This window comes from Cetorhinus maximus, chromosome 1 (assembly GCF_964194155.1).
Source record: "Cetorhinus maximus chromosome 1, sCetMax3.hap1.1, whole genome shotgun sequence".
In the NCBI taxonomy this organism is placed as follows: Eukaryota; Metazoa; Chordata; class Chondrichthyes; order Lamniformes; family Cetorhinidae; genus Cetorhinus; species Cetorhinus maximus.
Genome location: NC_135879.1, coordinates 217769675 through 217795733, shown reverse-complemented (window position 1 = coordinate 217795733; position 26059 = coordinate 217769675). Strand labels below are relative to the sequence as shown.

General features: G+C 44.0%; 2 protein-coding genes across 4 annotated transcripts in view; one reads left to right on the top strand and one right to left on the bottom strand.

Annotated features, from left to right (window-relative positions):
- The window catches only part of tmem129 (transmembrane protein 129, E3 ubiquitin protein ligase), a 35138-nt gene extending 16622 nt beyond the window's left edge, over positions 1 to 18516 (bottom strand). Inside the window, exons 1-3 of one of the 3 annotated variants that reach the window (XM_078553269.1) lie at positions 18457 to 18516; positions 11522 to 11993; positions 11080 to 11239 (exon numbers count right to left, since the gene is read on the bottom strand). In XM_078553269.1, the coding sequence (XP_078409395.1) occupies positions 11080 to 11239; positions 11522 to 11993; positions 18457 to 18496 (672 nt within the window). In that variant the 5' untranslated portion in view covers positions 18497 to 18516. Of the gene's footprint in view, positions 1 to 11079; positions 11240 to 11521; positions 11994 to 12283; positions 14759 to 15380; positions 15644 to 18456 lie in introns of those variants that run through there. The other 2 variants (XM_078553259.1, XM_078553278.1) reach the window with 2 other exon arrangements.
- A 2887-nt stretch (positions 18517 to 21403) lies between these two features.
- LOC144687374 (transforming acidic coiled-coil-containing protein 3-like) overlaps positions 21404 to 26059 on the top strand; it is a 53921-nt gene continuing 49265 nt past the window's right edge. The window contains exon 1 of the mRNA XM_078553417.1: positions 21404 to 21526. The gene's annotated coding sequence lies outside the window, so the exon portion shown is untranslated. The remainder of the gene's footprint in view (positions 21527 to 26059) is intronic.

Genomic DNA, 26059 nt, shown 5'->3' with positions numbered 1-26059 from the left:
GTCATACCTAGCACAAAGGAAGATGGTTGTTGATGTTGGAATCAGTCTTCTCAGCACCAGGACATCACCGCAGGAGTTCCTCGGGGTAGTGTCCTGGGCCCAACCATCTTCAGCTGCTTCATCAATGATCTTCCTCCATCGTAGGGTCAGGAGAGGGGATGCTCGCTGATGATTGCACAATGTTCAGCACTATTTGCAACAACTCAGATACTGAAGCAGTCCATGTCCAAATGCAGCAAGACCTGGACAGTATCCAGGCTTAGGCTGACAAGTGGCAACATTCACACCACACAAGTGTCAGGCAATGACCGTCTCCAACAAGAGAGAATCCAACCATCACCCCTTGATGTTCAATTGCATTACCATCACTGAATCCCCCACTATCAACATCCTGGGGGCTACCATTGACCAGAAACTGAACTGGATTAGCCATATAAATACTGTGGCTAGAAGAGCAGATCAGAGGCTAGGAATCGTGCGACGAATAACTCACCTCCTGACTCACCAAAGCCTGTCTGCCATCTACAAATGTGATGGAATACTCCCCACTCGCCTGGATGAGTGCAGCTCCCGCAACACTCAAGAAGCTTGACACCGTCCAGGTCAAAGCAGCCCACTTGATTTCCAACACATCCACAAACATTCACTCCCTCCACCATCGATGCACAGTAGCAGCAGTGTGTACCATCTACAAGATGCATTGCAGGAATTCACCAAGGCTCCTTTGACAGCACCTTCCAAACCCACGACCAGTAACATCTAGAAGGGCAAGGGCAGCAGATAGATGGGAAGACCACCACTTGGAGGTTCCCCTCCAAGTCATTCACCATCCTGACTTGGACATATATCACTGTTCCATCACTGTCGCTGGGTCAAAATCCTGGAACTCCCTTCCCACAGCACTGTGGGTGTACCTACACCACATGGATTGCAGTGGTTCAAGAAGGCAGCTCATCACCATCTTCTCAAGTGCAACTAGGGATGGGCAATAAATGCTGGCCCAGCCAGAGAAGCCCACATCCCATGAATGAATAATAAAAAAAAATTCGAAGCATACTCAATGTTCTGCTATGTTTCTCTGCCTTCTAATCTCACTACAACTTCCTGTTACCAACTTTACTTCCTTACAATTTGGGCCACCCCTCAGGTTCCCAGCCCCCTGATAAGCTAGTTTAAACCTCACCCCAACAGCATTAGCAAATCTCCCTGTCAGTATATCAGTCCCAGTCCTGTTATGATATAACTCGTCCAGCTTGTACAGGTCCCAGCTGCCCCAGAACCAGTTCCAATGCCTCAAAAATCTGATGCCCTCCCTCCTACACCAGTTCTCCAGCCACGTATTTAATCGATCAATCCTCCTATTCCTAAGCTCACTAGCACGTGGCACCAGGAGTAATCCTGAGATGACTGCTCATGAGGTCCTCCTTTTCAATTAAAGGCAAAATACTGCGGATGCTGGAAATCTGGAGCAAAAACAAAAAAATGCTGGAAAAAGTCAGCAGGTCTGACAGCATCTGTGGAGAGAAGGACAGAGTTAATGTTTCAAGTCCGTATGACTCTTCGTCAGAGCCACTGAAGAAGAGTCATACGGACTCGAAACATTAACTCTGTCTTTCTCTCCACAGATGCTGTTAAGCCTACTGAATTTTTCCAGCATTTTTTGTTTTTGTCCTGCTTTTTAATTTCCTTCCTAACTCCCTGAATTCTGCTTTCAGGATCTCATCCCTCTTCCTACCGATGTCATTGGTACCAGTGTGGACCATGACTTCTGGCTGATCCCCCTCCCCATGAGGAATGTCCTGCAGCTGCTCCGTGACATCCTTGACCCTGGCAACAGGGAGGCAACACACCATCCCGGAGTCACGTTTACAGCTGCAGAAAGGCCTGTCTGATCCCCTGATAATGGAATCCCATATCACTATTGCCCTTCCATTCTTCCTCATCCCCCATTCCATACAGCTGTGCTGCCCATGGTGCCAGAGGCTTGGTTCTGGCTGCACTCCCCTGTGGAACTGTCGCCCTCATCTGCATCCAAAATGGAAAACCGATTAGCAAGCAGGATAGACTCAGGGGTCTTCTATACTACCTGCCTGGTTCACAGGCTGCCTAGAGGTCACCCATTCCCTCTCTGGCTGTACGCTTCTCAACTGTGGTGTGACCACCTCCCTAAATGTGCTATCCACGTAGTCCTCTGCCTCGCAGATGCATAACAGTGACTCCAACCGCCGCTCAAGTTCTGAAACCTGGAGCTCAAGCTTGTGCAGCTGGTGACACTTCCTACAGATGGGACGCATGGTGCATCCACGACTTCACACATGCCGCAGGATGTATATTTCACTTGACCGAGCTGACCTGCCATCCCGTAACTTTAAAAACAATTTATTACACTTAGAGTATAGAATAAATTACTAGGAACAACTTTACTACACTTACGCTAACTTTATCTTACTTTGGTTTACCTTATTTACTTTGGCTTGATTTAACTTTACTTCCCTATTGCTAGTGTTCCTTCCTGAAATCCAAGTAGCTACTTCTTTATAAATGATACGTTTTTCTAGTTTTAAGCTATTTAAACACACTCCCTAACAGCAGCTTCACAACAACCAAAAAACTTACAGTTTTGCTGTGATGTCACTCCTGGATTTTTTTCAAACTCAGCCCACTGCCCGATAGAGGTGTCCCTCACAGGTCCGACTGTCTCTGCTCCCAGAAGGTGAATCATTTTAAGAGACAGTTGTAAACTGGGGCGTGCAGTGGACAAACTGCAGATTCCCATCAAGGGAGGAACTCCGGCTCAGAATTGATGAGCTGGAATCTGAGTTCCGGATGCTGCGGCACGTCCGGGAGGGGAAGAGTTACCTGGACGCTTAGTTTCAAGAGGCGGTCACAGCCGGTAGATTAAGTACCTCAAGTTCAGTCAGTGGTCAGGGTCAGCAGTGCAAGTGAGGCAGGTAGAGGGATCCTGTGTTCAGGAACAGAGGAGCCTCAGCTCTTGACCTTGTCCAACAGGTATGAAGTACTTGCTCCCTGTGTGGATGAGGAACAGGGCTGTAGGGAGGATGAGCCAGCTGACCATGGCACCGTGGTACAGGAGGCCATTCAAGAGGGGGGAGCAAAAAGACAAGTGGTAGGGGATTCTATAATTAGGGGAATTGGTAGCATCCTTTGTAAGCAGGATCGAGAGTCCCGCATGGTATGTAGACTGCCCGGTGCCAAGGTGAGGGACATCTCTGACCGGCTTGAAAGGATATTGGAGAGGGAGGGGGAGGATCCAGTTGTTGTGGTCCACATCGGGACAAATAACATAGGTAAGACTAGGAAAGAGGATGTGTTTGGGGATTATCAGGAACTAGGAACTAAATTAAAGAACAGGTCCTCAAGGGTTATAATCTCTGGATTACTACCCGAGCCACGTGCAAATTGGCATAGGGACGCGAGAATAAGGGAAGTAAACATGTGGCTAAAGGAGTTGTGCGGGAAAGAGGGGTTCCTTTCGTGGGGCACTGGCATCAGTATTGGAACAGGAGGGATCTGTACCGTTGGGACGGTCTCCACCTGAACCAATCTGGGACCAATGTTCTAGCGAAAAAAGTGGGGGTGAAGGGAAGGGTAAAACTCCAAGAAGTATGACTAATGGGAAACAAAGCAGCAGGTTAGCATGTGGGGGGGTGGATTCAACTTCATAGAAAATTATGAAAAAAACTGAAAAGAAAGGAGAGCCCAGGAGAGGCTATTAAAGTCTCCAGAACACAAAATTGGACAGAGTGTTTGGAAAGGGCTAGGAATCTAACTTCAAGCACATCAGATAAAGGGACGACAATGAGAAAGGGGACGGGAAATACAGGACTGAAGGTGTTGTATCTGAATGCACGCAGTATATGAAATAAGGTAAATGAGCTTGTGGCACAGATTGAAATTGGCAGGTATGATGTGGTGGGTATCACGGAGACATGGCTGCAAGGAGATCAGGACTGGGAGCTAAATATCCAAGGATATACATCCTATCGAAAAGATAGGCAGGTTGGCAGAGGGGGTGGGGTTGCTTTGTTAGTAAGAAATGAAATTAAATCGGTAGCAAAAAACGACGTAGGGTCAGATGATGTAGAATCTGTGTGTAGAGTTGAGGAACCGCAAAGGTAAAAAAACCATAATGGGAGTTATGTACAGGCCTCCGAACAGTAGTTAGGATGTGGGGCACAAGATACACCAGGAGATAGAAAAGGCGTGCAAGAAAGGCAAGGTTACAGTGATCATGGGGGATTTCAATATGCAGGTAGACTGGGAAAATCAGGTTGGTAGTGGATCCCAAGAAAAGGAATTGGTGGAATGTCTACGAGATGGCTTTTTGAAGCAGCTTGTGGTGGAGCCCACTAGGGATCAGGCAATTCTATATTTAGTGATGTGTAATGAGGCAGATTTGATAAGGGAGCTTAAGGTGAAGGAACCCTTAGGAGGAAGTGACCATAATATGATAGAATTTACCCTGCAATTTGAGAGGAAAAAGTTGGAATCAGATGTAGCGGTATTACAGTTGAATAAAGACAACTACAGAGGCACGAGGGAGGAGCTGGCCCGAATTGCCTGGGAGATGAGCCTAGCAGGAAAGACAGTGGAACGGCAATGGCAAGAGTTTCTGGGAGTAATTTGGGAGACACAGCAAAAATTCATCCCTAGGAAGAAGAAGCATACTAAAGGGAGGACAAGGCAACCATGGCTGACAAGGGAAGTCAGGGACAGCATAAAAGCTAAAGAGAAAGCATACAATGTGGCGAAGAGCAGCAGGAAGCCAGGGGATTGGGAAGCCTACAAAGACCAACAGAGGACAACTAAAAATGAAATAAGGAGGGAGAAGATTAAATATGAGGGTAAACTAGCCAGTAATATAAAAGAAGATTGCAAGAGTTTTTTTAGATATATAAAGGGTAAGGGAGAGGCAAAAGTGGACATTGGGCTGCTGGAAAATGACGCTGGAGAAGTAGTCATGGGGAACAAAGAAATGGCGCAGGAACTGAATAGGTACTTTGCGTCAGTCTTCACGGTGGAAGACACGAGTAACATCCCCAAAGTTCAAGAGCGTCGGGGGGCAGAGGTGAGTATGGTGGCCATTACCAAGGAAAAGGTGCTAGGAAAACTGGAAGGTCTGAAGGTGGATAAATCAGCTGGACCAGATGAATTACACCCCAGAATTCTGAAGGAGATAGCTGAAGAGATAGTGGAGGCGTTAGTGGTGATCTTTCAGGAATCACTCGAGTCAGGGAGGGTCCCAGAGGACTGGAAAATCGCTAATGTAACCCCCCTGTTTAAGAAAGGAGTGAGCAAAAGACGGGAAATTACAGGCCGATTAGCCTGACCTCAGTCGTTGGTAAGATTTTAGAGTCTATTATTAAGGATGAGATTTCAGAATACTTGGAAGTGCATGGTAAAATAGGACAAAGTCAGCATGGTTTCATGAAGGGGAGGTCATGCCTGACAAATCTGTTAGAATTCTTTGAGGTGCTAACGAGTAGGTTAGACAAAGGAGAGCCAATGGATGTTATCTACTTGGACTTCCAGAAGGCCTTTGACAAGGTGCCGCACAGGAGGCTGCTCAGTAAGATAAGAGTCCATGGTGTTAGAGGCAAGGTACTAGCATGGATAGAAGATTGGCTGTCTAGCATGAGGCAGACAGTGGGGATAAGGGGCTCCTTCTCAGGATGGCGGCTGGTGACTAGTGGAGTTCCGCAGGGGTCAGTGTTGGGACCACAACTTTTTCACTTTATACATTAATGATCTAGATGAAGGAACTAAGGGCATTCTGGCTAAATTTGTAGATGATACAAAGATAGGAGAAGGGACAGGTAGTATTGAGGAGGCGGGGAGGCTGCAGAAGGATTTGGACAGGTTAGGAGAATGGGCAAAGAAGTGGCAGATGGAATACAACGTGGGGAAGTGTGAGGTCATGCACTTTGGTAGGAAGAATAGAGGCATAGACTATTTTCTAAATGGGAAGAGAATTCAAAAATCTGGAGTGCAAAGGGACTTGGGAGTCCTGGTCCAGGATTCTCTTAAGGTTAACTTGCAGATTGACGCGGTAGTTAGGAAGGCAAATGCAATGTTGGCATTAATTTTGAGAGGACTAGAATATAAAAGCAGGGATGTGCTGCTGAGGCTTTATAAGGCTCTGGTCAGACCACATTTAGAATATTGTGAGCAATTTTGGGCCCCGTATCTCAGGAAGGACGTGCTGGCCCTGGAGAGGGTCCAGAGGAGGTTCACGATCCCAGCAGTGAAAGGCTTAACATATGAGGAATGTTTGAGGACTCTGGGTCTATACTCGATGAAGTTTAGAAGGATGAGGGGGGATCTGATTGAAACTTACAGAATACTGAAAGGCCTGGATAGAGTGGACGTGGGGAAGATGTTTCCATTAGTAGGAGAGACTAGGACCCGAGGGCACAGCCTCAGAATAAAGGGAAGACCTTTTAGAACAGAGATGAGGAGAAACTTCTTTAACCAGAGTGGTGAATCTATGGAATTCATTGCCACAGAAGGCTGTGGAGGCCAGGTCATTGAGCGTATTTAAGACCGAGATAGATAGGTTCTTGATTGGTAAGGAGATCAAAGGTTACGGGGAGAAGGCGGGAGAACAGGATTGAGGAACTTATCAACCATGATTGAATGGCGGAGCAGACTCTATGGGCCGAATGGCCTAATTTCTGCTCCTATGTCTTATGGTCTTATTAGCCAGATTGGACAAATAACTTCCTTCACCTGTGTTTATCTTTAAGCCTCATTGTTTGCTCTGCTTCAAATTTTAGTTTATTTAAAAACTTAAGATTTTGCTCTGGATATCCTCATCCAAGCCAGTTATATGCCTCGCAGCTCACAAATAACTGCAATTAAGGGTAGCTACTGCTTCTGCCGCAAACACCCTATTCTTGCCACCCATCTATGATATTCCTCTCCTCGATCACTGTCTCAGGTTGAATCTTGGCATCATATGTGACTCCAAGCTGAGCTCCTGGTTCCATATCCTGTACATCACAAAGACCGGAGGAAGGTTATAAATTTCTAACTCCTTGCAAATTTATGGCTCTGAGTCAGTAAAAAAAATGCGTTTATTTCCCCTCAAAATAATTTCACATACATAGTGGTGCACTCCAACCTACATTCCCTTGTCAGTTATAGCGGCAATACCTTACGGGATATTTTTAAGGCAAGTGCAATCTCCCTCCAAAGTCCTTGTGATTTCCTGACCTCAGCCTTACCATTAATAGAAGGCATTGAGCAAAGGCCAAAAACAAAAAACTGCAGATGCTGGAAATCCAAAACAAAAAATAAAAAATACTTGGAAAAACTCAGCAGGTCTGGCAGTATCGGCGGAGAAGAGTACAATTGACGTTTCGAGTCCTCATGACCCTTCAACAGAACTAAGTAAAAATAGGAGAGGGGTGAAATATAAGCTGGTTTAAGGGGGGGGGAGGTTGTTGGGACAAGCAAGAAGTGGTAGGAGATAACCAAAAGATGTCACAGACAAAAGAGCAAAGAGGTGTTGAAGGTGGTGATATTATCTAAAAGAAAGTGCTAATTAAGAATGGATAGCAGGACAAGCAAGGTTCAGATAGCTCTAGTGGGGGTGGGGTGAAATAAGACTAAAAGGGCATAAAACGTATAGATAAATGATCGGTGGAATACATTAAAAATAATGGAAACAGGTGGGAAAAGAAAAATCTATATAAATTATTGCAAAAAAACAAAAAGGAGGGGGAAGAAACGGAAAGGGGATGGGGATGGAGGAGGGGGTTTAAGATCTAAAATTGTTGAACTCAATACTCAGTCCGGAAGGCTGTAAAGTGCCTAGTCGGAAGATGAGGTGCTGTTCCTCCAGTTTGCGTTGAGTTTCACTGGAACAATGCAGCAAGCCAAGGACAGACATGTGGGCAAGAGAGCAGGGTGGAGCGTTAAAATGGCAAGCGACAGGGAGGTCTGGGTGATGCTTGCGGACAGACCGAAGGCGTTCTGCAAAGTGGTCACCCAGTCTGCGTTTGGTCTCTCCAATGTAGAGGAAACCGCATTGGGAGCAACGAGTGCAGTAGACTAAGTTGAAGGAAATGCAAGTGAAATGCTGCTTCGAGGGCTCTCAGCTTCTTCCTCGAACAGAGGCCCGAACAATCCTCATCCACCACTACTCTCCTCCGTCTGGCTGAACTTGTTCTCACACTGAACAATTTCTCTTTTAACTCCTCTCACTTCCTCCAAATAAAAGGTGTGGCTATGGGTACCCGCATGGGCCCCAGCTATGCCTGTCCCTTTATGGGGTATGTGAAACATTCCTTGTTCCAGTCCTACTCCGGCCCCCTCCCACAACTCTTTCCCCGGTACATCGATGATTACTTTGGTGCTGCTTCATGCTCTCGTCGGGACCTGGAAAAATTTACTAATTTTGCTTCCAATCTCCACCCCTCCATTATTTTCACATGGTCCATCTCTGACACTTCCCTTCTCTTCCTTGACCTCTCTGTCTCAATTTCTGGTGATAGACTGTCCACCAATATCCATTACAAGCCTACCGACTCCCACAGCTACCTCGACTACAGCTTCTCACACCCCGCTTCCTGTAAGGACTCCATCCCATTCTCTCAGTTCCTTCGCCTCCATTGCATCTGTTCTGATGATGCTACCTTCAAAAACAGTTCCTCTGACATGTCCTCCTTCTTCCTTAACTGAGGTTTTCCACCAACGGTAGTTGACAGGGCCCTCAACCGTGTCCAGCCCACCTCCCGTGCATCCGCCCTCACGCCTTCTCCTCCCTCCCAGAAACATGATAGGGTCCCCCTTGTCCTCACTTATCACCCCACCAGCCTCCGCATTCAAAGGATCATCCTCCGCCATTTCCGCCAACTCCAGCATGATGCCACCACCAAACACATCTTCCCTTCACCCCGCCCCCCCCGGCGGCATTCCGTAGGGATCGTTCCCTCCGTGACACCCTGGTCCACTCCTCCATTACCCCCTACTCCACAACCCCCTCCTATGGCACCTCCCCATGCGAACGCAAGATATGCAACACCTGCCCCTTCACTTCCTCTCTCCTCACCGTCCAAGGGCCCAAACATTCCTTTCAAGTGAAGCAGCATTTCACTTGCATTTCCTTCAACTTAGTCTACTGCATTCGTTGCTCCCAATGCAGTTTCCTCTACATTGGAGAGACCAAACGCAGACTGGGTGACCGTTTTGCAGAACACCTTTGGTCTGTCCGCAAGCATCACCCAGACCTCCCTGTCGCTTGCCATTTTAACACTCCACCCTGCTCTCTTGCCCACATGTCTGTCCTTGGCTTGCTGCATTGTTCCAGTGAAGCTCAACGCAAACTGGAGGAACAGCACCTCATCTTCCGACTAGGCACTTTACAGCCTTCCGGACTGAATATTGAGTTCAACAATTTTAGATCTTAAACTCCCTCCTCCATCCCCACCCCCTTTCCGTTACTTCCCCCTCCTTTTGGTTTTTTGCAATAATTTATATAGATTTTTCTTTCCCACCTATTTCCATTATTTTTAATGTATTCCACCGATCATTTATCTATACCTTTTATGCCCTTTTAGTCTTATTTCACCCCACCCCCACTAGAGCTATCTGTACCTTGCTTGTCCTGCTATCCATTCTTAATTAGCACATTCTTTTAGATAATATCACCACCTTCAACACCTCTTTGCTCTTTTGTCTGTGACATCTTTTGGTTATCTCCTCCTTTCATTTCTTGCTTGTCCCAACCCCCCCGCCCTTAAACCAGCTTATATTTCACCCCTCTCCTATTCTTACTTAGTTCTGTTGAAGGGTCATGAGGACTCGAAACGTCAACTGTACTCTTCTCCGCCGATGCTGCCAGACCTGCTGAGTTTTTCCAGGTATTTTTTATTTTTTGTTTTGAGCAAAGGCTGGTGGCAAGGAAGATTAAAAAGGGCACATTTTACTCTTCTAAGGTTTAGCTCGGCAAATACATGCACACGTCCAAGGGTATAAGAAGATGATTCATGTGCAGCCACCCCCCTTCTTCTATTGTTTTTATTAAGAATTATATTCATATTGATGATATGTGCTTTGTAGCACATTTTGTTTCAACTTACTCATATCAACGTACCATAAAAAAGCTCCCTTTTTCCAGCTACTGAGTCAAATAGTCATTAATGGTATTAAGGTACATAATCAGTTAATCAGAAACTTCAGCAGCTATTAAGGGAGACTGGAAAGCTACATTGTGTATTCTAATATGGATGAACAGCTTGATCTATAGAACAAATTGCTGATGTTGAGGGGAGTGTTCTGGGCCTGCCATCTCTCTCAACTGGAAAAGGTGGATCAGGATGTACAAAATAAACATGGGGTGCTGGGGAGAAATCATGGAAAACATCTTTATTTTCACTAATTCAGAAGATTAAAATACTATTAACTTGCATTATGTAGCGCATTCAAGTATTAAAACTTCCCAAGGCACTTCACAAAAAAGCTATCAAACAAAATTTGGTACTGAACAACATAAGGAGATATTTCGGCAGATGACCAAAAGCTTGGTCAAAGAGGTAGGTTTTAAGGAGGGGAGAGAGGTAGCAAGGTGGAGTGGTTTAGGGAGAGAACTCCAGAGATCAAGGCTGAAGGCATAGCCATCAATAGTGGAGGAAAAAAATCAGAGATGCTCAAAAGACCGGAATTGGAGGAGCATATATCTCAGGGGGTCGCAGGATGGAAAGAGGTTACAGATAGAGAGGGGGGGATCGAAGCCATGTTGAGATTTGAAAACAAGGGTGAGAATTTTAAAATAAAGAAATTGATGGCCTGGAGCCAATACAGGTCAGCATGCACAGGGTTGATGGGACTTGGCGACTTAGGATATGGACAACAATGTTTTGGATGAGCTTGCATTTATGGAGGGTACATTGTTAAATGTGCAATAATAATGGACTGATCCACAGATTCAGAGAATACGCTTCATATCTCGTTGTCAAACACAGGACATGGGCCCAGCATTAACTCTGCGTGGCTGTGTTGTCACATTAAAGAGTGATATAGGTAAAAAGAAAGTTTGATTTTGACTACATGTACCTGATTACCAGATAGATGATATCGTTGGTTCAATTCCACCTGGATCTTGAATGTGTCAAGAAACATGTCACTTAGAGACTGATGGATGACGACATTATGGGCATTTCGAACTGTTGTGTGGAGTTTTTCACGTAGTTCACCATACTCTGTCGAGTTCAGCCTACAAATAATCATAAAAACACGGACTTCACTTCAATTTCTGAGGTGAAACAATTTTAGTTCCTTTCTTTCTGTACCCCACCCACTTACCAAAACAATCTGCTTCTCACCTGGTGTAATTTGGTCAAGGGTAGGGAGGGAAGGTGCCGCAGAGAGGGTAGAAAACATAGTGCTGGTGTTAAGAGGAGAGAATCGGGAAACAGGCCCTTATGACAAGGAGATACAGTTTCAAGTTTTAATCAGGATAACTAAATCCAGCTGTAGATTTGACTCCATTACCCACCTAATGTCGAATGGCTTGACGTTCGGATTGATGCTGGACACTCGAATTGTTAAGAATTGTACAGGAGTATTCAGGTCAGGACACAGCTCGTGCTGCCTTGATTCAGTCAATGTCAGGTGAATATCCTGCTGCTGTGCTATATGCACATTATATGTAGTCACCTTCATCACCCAGGTATCAGTGACAATAACTCGGGCTCCTGGCGCTCCAGAAGCAAATTTATCAATCCTTCGGAACTCAGTATTAACAGAAGATGCCACAGCTCTCCAACCAGACTGCGGAAGGGCATAGTGCACAAGGCTTCTGGCTATTGGATGATTGCCCCACTTATTTAAGGACCAGTACAACACCACAAGGCTAGCAACAGCAGGGATGAGCACAGCAGTCACTAAGTAAATCAACCAACCCTCGCTTACTAGAAAGTAGAACTGCTTTTCACCAGAAGATGCAACACACATTCCTGCATAATAACCTGCAATAAACAACAGTGGCAAGAGATGAGTAACATTCATGAAAAGAGCATTTCAGAAAAGGGTCACTTAATACCCATTCACACACTTTCATCAAATCAAGAAAGATACTCAATGTTTTTACCTTAACTACAGCCTTATTTCCAACCTTCCCTTTCTTTCCAATATAACCCTTACATCCATTTAACATCTTACACTGTTTTTGAAGTGCAGTGGCCATTTTCTGAACAAATGTGACAGCCATTCTGTGCAAGGCAATATTATTGTTAAGATGAATAATCAGCAAACTTACTTTCAGGCAACATTGGTTGAGGGGGAATGTTGCTCAGGCACTAGGAGAGATGACTGCTCTTCATGTACCATGTGACGCAACATCCAACAGCACCACTAAAATAGGCAGGACTGCGGTTTAATGACTCCTTCCAAGGAATAATACCTCCAGCAATGCAGCACTCTCATCATACTGCACTAACCAAAGGAGTGATTCAGTTTGGGTAACAATACCGAGGGATCAATTCTTAGTCCCTGATTCTTTCTGATTTGCATAAACAACCTGGATTGAGAAGCACAATCCAACTCTGTTTCTCTCCACGGATGCTCCCTACCCTGAGTTTTTCCAGCATTTTTTGTTCTTATTTGAGAAACACAATTCAAGTTGGTCGCATCTGCAGATATTGGCTCTGTTGGGTATGATGAATTAGCCAAAGATCTACTTAAATATTTCAGTAAAAGCAGACGGAGCTATACCAAATTCTAAATCAGTACTTGTAAGTTGTAGTACAGAAGGAGAAAAAACAGGCACCACACTTACTCGATGAATGCTGGTGAACTGCACAGAAGACTGCAAGTGACATAAGACTCAATAATTATGTCCAGTCATTGCAAAGTAGCCACCAACAAAGCAAATAGATGCTGAGTTACATTGCCAAATTAATAAACTTTAAAATGTTTCAGATGCTGGAAATCTGAAATAAAAACAGAAAATGGTGGAAATACTCAGGTCAGGCAGCAGCAAAGAAACAGAATCAACACTTCAGGTCAATGATCTTTTTTCAGAACTGTTACAAAGGTCATCAATTTGAAACATGAACTCTGTTCCTCTCTTGATGAAATACAAGTGTGTGGGCCTCACACTGAAGAAAGCCTTGCAGTTTTCTGGTTAGACTGCACCTCAGGTACTTTGTTCAGTTCTGTCAACAAGGCACATAGGGAAAATGTTCATGTTCTGCAAGCAAGAGAGTCAAGGATCACAAGGCTAATCCTATCAGAAGAGCGAAGGGAGGAAAGATCTGAAACTGCTAAGCTTTATAAGAAGGAAAATCAGGGATTGCAAAATAATCAGGAGAATAAAAATAAAAACAGAAAATGCTGGAAAAACTCAGGTCTGACAGTATATGTGGAGAGAGAAACAGAGTTAATGTTTCAAGTCCGTATGACTCTTCTTCAGAGTAGAAGCAAATTTTATATATTCCAAATTCTTTTTATTCACCAGAGCAGGTGAATAAAAAATTTATTTGGAATATATAAAAGCCAATAAGATGCAATTCAGGCCAAATGCTAGGAATCATTGTGTCATCCAAAGAGTTACCAATACAGAGAATGGTTTTCACGGCAGGGGAGGAGGCAAAACAAGCTGGAATGCCTTGGACGCTGTGCTAGCTTCTCTCATTGTGGTATTGTATGCACAGAAAGTACTCTGTTCAAACCCATCACTAACTCAGAGGCAAAGATGAGCTAAGTTGACACACAAACATACACACATCACCTGGTTCACAGTTTTAGTAACAACAATAAGAAATATTAATGAACAGCCTTCAATTTCTGCTCCAGTCCCTTCATTTCAACTTGAGACTTGAAAGCTTGCTCGCTGAAAGTGACTGACATCCGCCTAATGGGAGGTGGGGGGAAGGGAAGAAAGAAATTAGATACCGTCTGAAGCTTATAAAGTTTTTTTTTTAAAGTTCATTTACGGGATGTGGGCATTGTTGGCTAGGTCAGAATTTATCGCTCATCTCTAATTGCCCTTGAGGTGGTGGTGAGCTGCCTTCTTAAACTGCTGCAGCCCATGTGGTGTAGGTACACCCAGAGTGCAGTTAGGAAGGGAGTTCCAGGATTTTGACCCAGCAACAGTGAAGGAATGGTGAATGGCTTGGAGGGGAACTTCCAGTTGGTCATGTTTCCATGTATCTATTGCCCTTGTCCTTCTAGGTGGTAGAGGTTGTGTGTGTTTGGAAGGTGCTGCCTAAGGAGCCTTGGTGAGTTTCTGCACTGCATCTTGTAGATAGTACACACTGCTGCTACTGTGTCATTAGTGGAGGGAGTGAATGTTTGTGGATGTGGAGCCAATTAAGCTGGCTGCTTTGTCCTGGATGGTGTCAAGCTTCGAGTGTTGTTGGAGCTGACTCATCCAGGCAAGTAGAGAGTATTCCATCCCACTCCTGATGTGTACCTTGTAGATGATGGACAGGCTTTGGGGAGTCAGGAGGTGAGTTACTGCCCGCAGGATTCCTGGCCTCTGACCTGCTCTTGTAGCCACAGTATTTATATGGCTGGTCTAGTTCAGTTTCTGGTCAGTGGTAACCCCCAGGATGTTGATAGTGGGGCATTCAGTGATTGTAATGCTATTGAAACGTGACACTGACAGCACTCCCTACAGTTAAAAACACAAGCAATTGGCCCTGAAGCGATATCCAGCCTCTCAATACATAAACAGATCAGATTTGGATAAAAGCAAAATACTGCAGATGCTGGAAATCTGGAACAAAAACAGAAAATGCTGGAAAAACTCAGCAGGTCTGACAGCATCTGTGGAGAGAGAAACAGAGTTGACGTTGAGTCCGTTTGACTCTTCTTCAGAGCCACAGGGAAGTAGAAATGTGACTTAATTTATACTGTTCAAGGGGGGGGGGGGGGGGGGGGGGTAGAGCAGGTGAAGCTGGATAGAAGGCCAGTGATAGGTTGGGGGGGGAGGAGAGATTGACAAAGACGTCATGGACAAGAGAGTGTTAATGGTCGTGGTAAGAGCTAAAAACAATGCTGATAGTGGCATTAAGGTAAGAAAGCAGAATGTGATAATAGCCGGACAAGGGTAAGCACTTTGAAAAGAACAACAGGGACCAAGTAACAGATGACCCACCCTTGTGGGGGTGGACTCGAAACGTTAACTCTTGTTTCTTCGCAGATGCTGTCAGACCTGCTGAGGTTTTCCAGCATTTTCTGTTTTTGGTTCAAATCAGAGTCGGGTCGGCCTCGCAGCCCCCCCAACCCCCGGCCTCCTGCAGCCCTCATCTCGCCCACAGCAGCCCCAACCACCCTCTCCGGCCAGTCAACCTCCCCTCCCCTCCCGCCTTGCCGGCCGGCCATGCCGAGCCGCTCTGCCCTGACCTGACCTAGCGGCAGCAGCGAGTGCACGGTGACAGTGGCCGCCGTCCTGCGGATGTGGTAATGGACGAAGGACAGGTCTTCACTGCCAAGCTGCTCGGACAGCAGGTCCTGCACGGTCACCCCCGCTGAGCGGAACTCGGTTGGCGTGAAGACGAAGCAGAAAGACAGGACAACGTAGAAGAGACTGAAGGCAGCCGCGGGACTGTCCATCTTCAAGCTGGCCCGGCCGTCGCCCCTGGAGACACGGATATCCGGCTCTGACCCCGCCCTCATCACGTGGGCTGTGGAGTGGACACGGATCTTTTTGCTGGCTGTGTTTCCATTTGTGGGAATGGAACCACACGAGGGTAGTTGGAGCTGGGAAAGAGAGAACACACGTTGGAGAATAATTCTTTTGAGCAACCCTACTGAATTCTGTGGAAATTTCAAGGCAGATGAGGAGAGGGAGTGTACCATAGTGGAAGTTGTCTGGAACATTGCCTAGGGCCATTGGAAAGTTGAGATGTGGCAACACAGGAATTTAGAGAGAAAAAATATGCTAGAGATAAATCTAGCGTTATTTGTATATATATGAGAGACTTTTGCAGTAAAATTAAATTTGACATAGCATTAATGTAGGCATGATGTACTCCAACTGTGACCCAAGTCATATCCAAATTCAAAATCACTTTATTGCTGTAAGGATGATAGGACAAGATTTCACGTTTTAAGAATTTAAGAGCTATAACAAAAGCACTATTGATGAGACACTCTTTTCATAATCAGCGTATACTTTAAACCACAAAACAGAATGTTCCCCCTTTTCTTTTAACACAATTGAAAACACACTTCTCAGATATATTTTGCACTGTCCTTTGGGTAGACATTCAGTTCTGCCGTAACCAGTCCAAGGTGATTCTTAGCTCCTGAGGTTTACTTCCATTCTTTTCCTGTCTGAACCTGCGAATTTTTCATCTCAGAACTGTCTTTCAGTGAGGTTTCTTCCCTAGAGATTCTTTCTGTAGCACAAGTTGGTGAATCTTGCAGCTTTGTTTTAACTCCTCACAAATTTGGTCTTTCTAATCTAAGTGCTAACATCTACCCGCATTATTGCGTGGTGAACCACAGCAACTTGCTGCCTATAGCTATTCTTCCCAGATCCTGGCAGACTAATCTCATTTGTGGGTTTTCAGGGATGCCTTAGAAACCCTTCCCCCTCAAAGTCCATCTCCATGGCAATGCAAATCACATGGACCTTGTATCCAGGTTGAAATGCTGATTAGGTATTCTTTAAACCCCAACAACATTCTATATCGTGGAATTAAATGGACAGTTTAAAGCACAACTGTTTACAACTAAACATTCTCAAGTCACCTTTCCTGGGACTTTGGAGACTTACAGTCTATCCACTGCTGCTGCCATTGTCTCCAAGTGTAAACGCCTAGCACTGTCTTCCCAGTAAAACAATCTGGGCCCCCTTCAATCTCTAACAAACACTGCCCAGGCTTACTGTCAGGCAACCTTCAGAACAGGTAACATGACCCAATTCATTTTACTTTAAAGACATATTCTCAAAACATAACAATCTTATAAACCTCTTAGTTGTAACAATGCATAAAACCCCAGAATCTCATTTGTTGTTCTGAAGCACTGGATTACAGGGTCTTTAACTTTTACTATGATCCAAACATAGTTATGTGAATAAAACAGAATTAATGTAATAACCTGTCAATACAAGTCAATGACTGCAGTGACATCATCTTTCCTACATGTGCACTGCATGTGCTTGTTTGTGTGCCTTTTTCTCACTTACACTTCCAGAGAACCTTTGGAATTTTGTTCTTTATGTGCAGGGATGGGAAAAGCCAACTCCATCTTCCTCGTCCAATCTCTCAACAACATTCACTGCCTAGGCATAGAACTTACCATAAAAAAATAAAAACGAATAGCATAAATAGTGAGAACACTGCAACTATTTGTTGAGAGAGAGAGTTGGTCAACTGATTTATTTGTGTTCTTAAAATTTCCCAAGTTCCTGGACAAATGATGTAATTGTGCATGCCCTTATTTTTAATTAAAGCGTCTTTGAAGGATGTATTGTCAGTTGTTCATGATTTTCTTTGGATTTTGCTGCTGGTGCTTTAGAGCACAAAATCAAGCATGAAATTAGGCCAGTTTTAGTTTGGAAGTAAGCCAATTTCTGTTGAACCTAACAAAGTAAAGAATGTTTTCTGTTACATTCATAAAATCACAAGCTTACTGGATTTCCATGCAACAAAATCTCTCAATTTTTACAGTCCCCGTAGAGATTGATACATTTTAGAGATGAATTTCACAAATGACCAACTGAAATAACCGAAGGACAAGATTTCACATTTTAAAGGTGGAATTGCAACGGGACCGTAAAATGCGGTAAGCCATTCAAAACTCCATTGACTTTGGCGGGAACAGAAAATCGCGCCGGTGGGAGGAGCTGTAAAATTCGGCCCACGACTTTTACTGTAGCAAACTAAAATCAACATAAATCAAACATTACTTAACAGGCAACTAATATAGCAAATTAAAGAAAAGGTACTTTTGCATTAACTAAGTATCTAATCCATTCAAAAGACGACAGGCCTGCCATGTGGGAGACTGTAGATCATAAATCAGAGACTGAAATAACTGTAAAAATGCATGACTTTCATCTGTATCCAATTTTGTGTGTGTGGGTGCTTGAGTGAGACCGAGTATGTGTAACTTTGCATTTAATTCGGGGTAAGTGTGAAAGAATAAATAATCTTCTTTATTTTTTTTAACTCACGAAAGCTGGCTGCAGAATTATTTAATTGGAATGCACACTCCAAAGGTAAGAAAACACACACCTCTTTCTGTATAAAACTACTGATCACAGGCAATAAGAGAACACATACATTCCATTTGTGACAGGAGGCTCGCTGCATATATGAGTGTTATGGTGCACCTTTATATTACAAATTTTTAGAAAAAACTGTTCTGAAGGTCACATTTAAAAAAAAAACCTTGGACTGAGTTTAAAGACTGTTCTTAAAATGGCGCCAGGCTACCAGACAGAAGTGTGGATTTCAGTCATCTTTCTCTTACCTCCCGAGGAGACCAGGATGCATTTCTCGGACATATACATTTAAAATTCAATGAGTGTCTCAAAAGAGTAAACAAAACTCATTGACCTGATAAAAGCAAAAAACTGCGGATGCTGGAAATCCAAAACAAAAACAAAATTACCTGGAAAAACTCAGCAGGTCTGGCAGCATCTGTGTGCTCCTCTCCACAGATGCTGCCAGACCTGCTGAGTTTTTCCAGGTATTTTTGTTTTCGTCATTGACCTGATAGTTTTTCCTCCAAACACAATGACACTAACTGACAAGCCATTGTAAGGTGTGAACAAACTTGGTCCTTTTGATCACTATAGGAGATAAGGAGACTTTGGATAACTAATGGAATTATCACTTGCCTTAAATGAAAAGTGACTCAGTATTTTTGTACAGGTCACATGATAACAGTGGCCATCTTGCCTTACCTGCAAAAAGCATTAAAAAGGACAGGAAAAAGACAGGTCCACAGAAAACCAGCTTGAAGAGCTTCAACCCAGGGAGAGACAGAGAAAGGCATCTAGAAACAGCCACGGCTTCTGCTGTAAAGTAACTAGGCAATCTGAAAGTGCCATGCCTGTAGAAACAGAAGAAATCTTCTCCCCTCCCTGACTCCATGTACTAAGATCACCTGTTAAAGCAACCTTGGGAATTCGACAGTGGAAGCTGTCGCAGCTGCAGAGACAATCCTACAACTTCAAAACCTTCACTTCAGATAACACAATATCTCAACTTCAAAAATGTCAAGCCTACACTGGATATGGACTAAACTGATCCAATTTTTATAAGTATGGTTTTATCTTCATTTGTAGCTAGGTATGCATTTGTGTTAGTAACTATCTTTTCTTAAGTAACTTTCAGATCAATAGAATGAAATAAACAAAACTTTTCTTTTTTAAGTAAAAAAGCTTTGCTGCTGGGTTATTTTAAATTGAATTCTCACTCCATGGGTAAGAAAATATACACCCACATACAAATACATTGAACACGGGCAATTTTGGGAAAAAATACCTTTTTAAATTGTCCGTGACAATCCCATTCCACCAGTCTGTCTGTCCTCTTGAAGTCTATCACTATCCTCCTCATAGCTCACAATACTTACAAGTTTTGTGTCATCTGCAAATTTTAAAACTGTGACCTGCACACCAAAGTTCATGTCATTTACATAGGTCAAGAAATGCAGCGGTCCTAGTATCGAACTCTGGGGAACCCCACTATATTACCTTACTCCGAAAAATAATCATTCGCCACCACTGCTTCCTATCACTCTGCCAACTTTGTATCTATGCTGCATTAACTTTGCTGAAGCCTGTTATGTGGCACTCTATTAAACACCTTCTGGAAGTCCATATACGTAAACCACATCAATCCTCTCTGTTACCTCATCAAAAAACTCAATCAAGTTAGGTAAACACAATTTGCCTTTAAAAAAGCTGTGCTGCCTTTCCCCAATTCATACACATTTGTCCAAATAGCTGTTAGTTTTGTCCCAGATTATCATTTCTAAAAGCTTTCCCACCACTGAGGTTTATCCTTACATCCTTTTTTTGAACAAGGGTGTAACATTTGCAATTCTCCAGTGTCTTGGCCCCACCAATGTATTGAAGAAGTACTTGAAGTTTATGGATAATGCTTCTGCAATTTCTTTCCTTACTCCTTTAGTTTCCTTCATTGTGTCTTATCCAGTCCTGGTGACTTAACAACTTTTGTACAGCCAGCCTTTCTAATATCTACTCTATCAATTGTTGGTCCATCCAGTCTCTCAATTACTTCCTCTTCTACTATGACTTTGACAGCATTTTCTTCCTTGGTAAAGACACATGCAAAGTACTTATTTTGCACCTTAGCAATATCATCTGCCTCCACTAATTCAGTCCCTAATCAGCCCATTATGTCTTTATACTATTTATATGCCTATGATTTTTGGATTCCTTTTTATGTTAGCTGCCAATCTCTTCTCATACTCTCTTATTGCTTCTCTTACTCCATTTTTAACTAAAAAGCAAAATGCTGGCGATCTAACTGCTGGAAGAACTCAGCAGGTCTAGCAGCATGTGTGTGCAGAGGGAGTTAACATTTCCAGTCCAATATGCCTCTTCTTCTGAACTGAAGAGAGGGTGGGGTGTGATGGGTTTTACACTGTTGAAAATGGGAGGAGTGGGGGGGCGCAGGTGGAGCTAAAGAGGTCAGGGATAGGTTAGAGGGTGAGGAAGATTAAATGACAAAGATGGCATGGAAAAGCCAAATAAAGGGTGCAGTAATGATAGTACTGAAGAAACAAAGGATTGGTCCAGATTTGGGGTGAATAGCAGAGTCAAGGCCAGTGCTGTCTGAAAGCAAAAACACGGGAATAGGAGACAGACTGGCACTTGGGGGGGAAAAAAATCAAAACGGAGGACAGAGTTCATGGTCTGAAGTTGCTGAACTCAATGTTGAGTCCAAAAGGCTGCAAAGTGCCTAATCGGAAGATGAGGTGCTGTTCTTCCAGCTTGCGTTGGCCTTCAATTGAACAACATTTTTTAAGCTTTCTGAACTGGATGGGGTGGCTGGAGTCAGGAGGTAAAGTGATGAAACCTGCAGAATAGAGTTACCAACCGGTCCTGCATCTTTGCTGCGGATTCAATGCAATTCTCTGCAAAAGGCACTCATGGGCGCGCCATTACTACATTCAATACAATTTGACAAGGTAAGCCACATCATCTGGCGATCATATGGGTTAACAATACGTGACCCTTTTAAGTTTATTGGGTAAGCTGAATAAAACCAACTTTCCCACCGCTAAGCGGCCTTTGGACGCCGGTCAGAAACATTGGCACGTAGAAACTCATGGGCGCAACAGCGACGCCTGCGTCGTGGCAGCGGGTTAACATCTCGCGAGAAGAACATGGGCGGCTCTCTCGCTGCTGATTGGTCAGTTTGAAACCAGTTTGAGCTTTAACCTGGAGGAAGGTCCGCTTTGGATTGGAGACGGCAATAAACGGTCGAATTTTAAAATCTGCGCGAGAAGAACGAAAAGAAAAAGGTCGGAATCGTGCAGAAGGCGGCAGGAGGAGGGACTGGAGGTAAGAGAGAGAGAGAGAGAGAGAGAAAAAGAGAAAGCGTGTCATGGTGAGTGCTGTAGCCGGTAAACCAGACCCGGGTGCAGGGCGGATCCTTTACCCTGGTATCCCCTGTGGCCCGGCGCCCAGCTTTCATTCCAGCATTTCTTTTTTCTTTAACAAAAACAGAATTACCTGGAAAAACTCAGCAGGTCCGGCAGCATCGGCGGAGAAGAAAAGAGTTGACGTTTCGAGTCCTCACGACCCTTCAGCAGAACTAAGTATAGTCAGGAGAGGGGTGAAATATAAGCTGGTTTAAGGTGGTGGGAAGAGAATTGGGGGGAGGGGGGTGGTTGTAGGGACAAGCAAGCAGTGATAGGAGCAGATAATCAAAAGATGTTACAGACAAAGGATCAAAGAGGTGTTGAAGGTGGTGATATTGTCTTAAGAGAATGTGCTAATTAAGAATGGATGGCAGGACACTCAAAGTACAGCTCTAGTGGGGGTGGGGTGGAAAGACTGACAGGGCATTATAGGTATAGATTTAAAAATAACGGAAATAGGTGGGAAAAGAAAAATCTATCTAAATTATTGAAAAAAAACAAAAGGGAGGGGGAAGAAACGGAAAGGGGGTGGGGATGGAGGAGGGAGTTCAAGATCTAAAGTTGTTGAATTCAATATTCAGTCCGGAAGGCTGTAAAGTGCCTAGTCGGAAGATTTTTCTTTTTTTTCTTTTTTCTTTATTGTTTATGTTTCAGGTTTCTAGCATATCCTCAGTGTTTTGTTCATGGACAGTACTGGGAAACCCCTTGCTATGTTAAAGATGCTATGGAAAGGCACCTTGTAAAAGCAGGGAGAGATGGGCAGGTCCATACATTCTCTCCTTTTCCCCCCCCTCCCGGCCGTATCACTTGCTCCATTCTGCAGCCTGGCTGGCTTACACCCCCCCTCCCCCTCCTCCAACCTAACCTACGCCTCTCGACATATCTTTTTTTTGTTATCTGGCTTAATGTCTCCTAGTGTGGCTCACATGTTAACACTTATGTTCAAGGTGCTACATTTAAAAAAAAACCCCAGCTGTCCCTGGACTGACCCTAGCTTCTCAGATGCTGTGACCTTAAACCTGAAGGTTTTGTTTTAGAAGTAAACAAAGTTTCATTTGGAGCCTCTGAGAGGAGGTCTGATAGAGGCATTTTTAAAAATTCTTTCATGTGATATGGGCGTCACTGCCCATCCCTAGCTGCCCTTGAAGGTGGTGGTGAGCCGCCTCCTTTAATTGCTGCTGTCCATGTGGTGTAGTTACACCCACAGTGTTGTTAGGAAGGGATTTCAGGATTTTCCCGCAACTCCCTTACTAGCTTCAGGATTCCTAGCCTCTGGCATGCTCTTGTAGCCACAGTATTTCTATGGCTGGTCCAGTTCAGTTTCTGGCCAGTAGTAACCCCCAGGATGTTAATATATGATCTGTTCAGACAGAGTACATAGGGTGAAACTGTTCTCACCTATGAAAGGATTGAAGATGAGGGGGGCACAGATTTGAAATAACTGGTAAAAGAGGCAAAAGTGACATGAGGAAAACCTTTAACGCAGCGAATGGTTGAACTCGAATGCAAGTGTGGTGGAGGCAGGTTCGACTGAGGCATTCAAAATGGAATTAGACTTATCTGAAAATGAAGAATTACAGGGAGAAGGTGGTGGAATGGCGCTAAGTGAATTGCGTATTCAGAGAGTGGATGCAGATACAATGGGCTGAATGGCCTCCTGCGCTGTAATAATTGTTTGAAAATTTTGTGTTGTTTAACCTGTTGTTGGAGCCCATAGCCTTTGTTGCACCCAATGCCTTTAACTGTTTCTTCATCATATGAATTGAATTGGTTGAAGATTGGCTTCTGTGATGCTGGGGACCTGAGGAGGTGGCTGAGCTGAATCATCCACCTGGCACTTCTGGCTGAAGATGGTAGCAGATGTTTCAGTGTTATCCTTTGCACTGAAGTGCTGCTTGATCCATCCACATCCATCCATTCATCTATCATTGAGGATTGGGCTGCTTTCGGAGCTGCCTCTTCTGATTGGTTTAATTGTCCTCCACCATTCGCAACTGGATGTTGCAGGAGCTTTGATATGTTGGTTATGGGATTGTTTAGCTCTGTCTATCATGTTGCTTCTGGTGTTCAGTTTGCTGTGTTGTAACTTCACCAGGTTGGCACCACATTTATAGGTATTCCTGTTGCTGTTTGATTTGTTCGTGGGATTTGAGTGGTCTTGGCAAGGTCATCAACATTCACTGCTTTTGAGAAGGTGTTGGAGGTGAGCTGCCTTGAATCATGGCAGCAGTCCATGTGCTGTGGGCATGTGCACAGTGCAGGGAGTTTGCCAGGATTTTGATGATAAAGGAACAGCCATAAAGTTCCAAATTGGGTTGCTCCTGACATACACTCCAACACTTTTTGAACCAGGGTTGTTGCCATGGTTTGGTAATGGCAGATGCATGGGCATGAGGTTACATATTGTGATGGAATAGAGTTCTGGCGCTAATGGATGTCCAATTTTGAGACTTATTGAGTGAAACGGGTTATCTACTCTGGTTTTCATTTTCAAAAAAAAAAAAATCTTGGATTGATCTGGTTTTTGGTGCCTAGTGGCTTTGTCCCAAATTCCTGGTGAGGATTTCCACATATTCAAAAGCAAAATGCTGCAGATGCTATAACATAAACAGGGAAATGCTCAAGCAGCATCTGTAGAGAGAAACAGTTAACGTTTCAGGGCCCTCAATGGTCCAGTTATGTTCTCTTTACACAACAATTAACAAAATGACGTGCAATCATTAGGAGACTGCACACAATGTGGTTGATTCTTAAATGCAATTTGAAATGGCCTAGCAAGCCAGTCCTGTGTACAAAATCACAACACAAAAGTCAAAAAGGAACAACTTGCTGGACTACCCAGTATCAACCTAGAAATGACAACACAAAGCTCAGTTAACTCTCTGCAAAGTCCTCCTTAACGTTTGGGGTCTTGTGCCAAAATTAGGAAAGCTGTCCCAATGACTAGTCAAATAGCCTGACATAATCATACCCACTGACCTAAGCGTTTGGTCATTGATCTAATCTCATGTAGCTCGGTGTCGAACTTTGTTTTATAATGTGCCTAGGGATATTTCATTATATTAAAGGTAAGCTGTAATATGTGGTACTTTGGCCTTTGTAAAATTCTTCCTACTTTTTTAATTTTACATTGGAAATATGGCCCTTTTATGTTTCTGTACACAGCAAGAAAACTTTCTTTAATCCATTTTGTCCATCCTTTCACAATTTTAAGCACTTTTGATATCTCCATCAGTCTTCCCACATGCAAGGTAGTCTATCTCTTCTCCTCATTCCTTGAGTTCTGGGATCAGTCTTAAAATTTGGAAATGGCGGTTGAGTTAGAGCTGGTTGTTTTCAGTATAAATATGAAAACTAAGGTGGTGCTTTTGGATAAACATTCCTTGTTGCTGAGGGGCAGCTTGCAGAGGAGAAAAAGTGGGGGAATGGATAATCTCTTGGGTGATAACAAAAGGTTATAACAGGAAGGGAATCCATTTCAAATGGTACTCTGACTACAATTTGATTGAAAAATGGAACCAGGCAAGTGTGGTCCCAGTCAGTTAGATGACTAAATTGTTGGAGGAGAGTGGTGTGGTCATTGGTATCAAAGACTGCAAACAGGCCAAAGCTCCAGGAGAGTTAGTTTACCTAGTGTAGGATCCATCTCAGCCTCCTGAAATGCACACCATCGCAGTCAGTTTGATTCACCACTAAAATTGAGAAAAGGCTGAGCCCATTGGACACAGCGAAGGCTATGGCCCTTGACAACATCCGAGCTGTAATGTTGAGCATTTCTGCAGAACCGGCTGCCTCTAGCCAAGCTGCTCCAGTATAGCAATAACACTGGTTTCTACCTGACAATATGAAAAATTGCCTAGGTATGTCTTGATCACACAGTGATGAATCCAATCTGGTCACTTACTACACTCAATCGTCAATAAAATGACAGCACTGTCAAGGACATGTTCCATCAAGTGGCACTTGCTCATCAATAACCTGCTCACTCCTCAGTTTGAGTTCTACCTGACTCACTCTGCTCTCGACCTCATTATAGCCTTGGTCAAAGCATGGGCAAAAAAGCTGAATTCCAGAGGTTGGCAGAAAACTGCATTACCATTGCTGAATCTCTTTCCATTGAGCAGAAACTTAACTGAACCAGCCACAAACATTGTTACCAAGAGTACATCAGAGGCTGAGTATTCTATAGTGAGTGACTCTCCTGATTACAAAGCTTTTCCACCATCTCCACTTGCCTGGATGAGTGCAGTTGCAATAAGAAGCTTGACCCATCCAGGCCAAAGCAACCCACTTAGTTTGTTAGGGTGTTGGCTAGGCACTTGTTCCCTACTCTACTGGTGTGATGTGACTGCATTTGGCACCATCTACATAGTGCAGTAAAGACTTCAACAGCACCTCTCAAACCCATGACCTCTACTGCTTTGAAGCATAAGGACAATGTGAGCTCTGAACA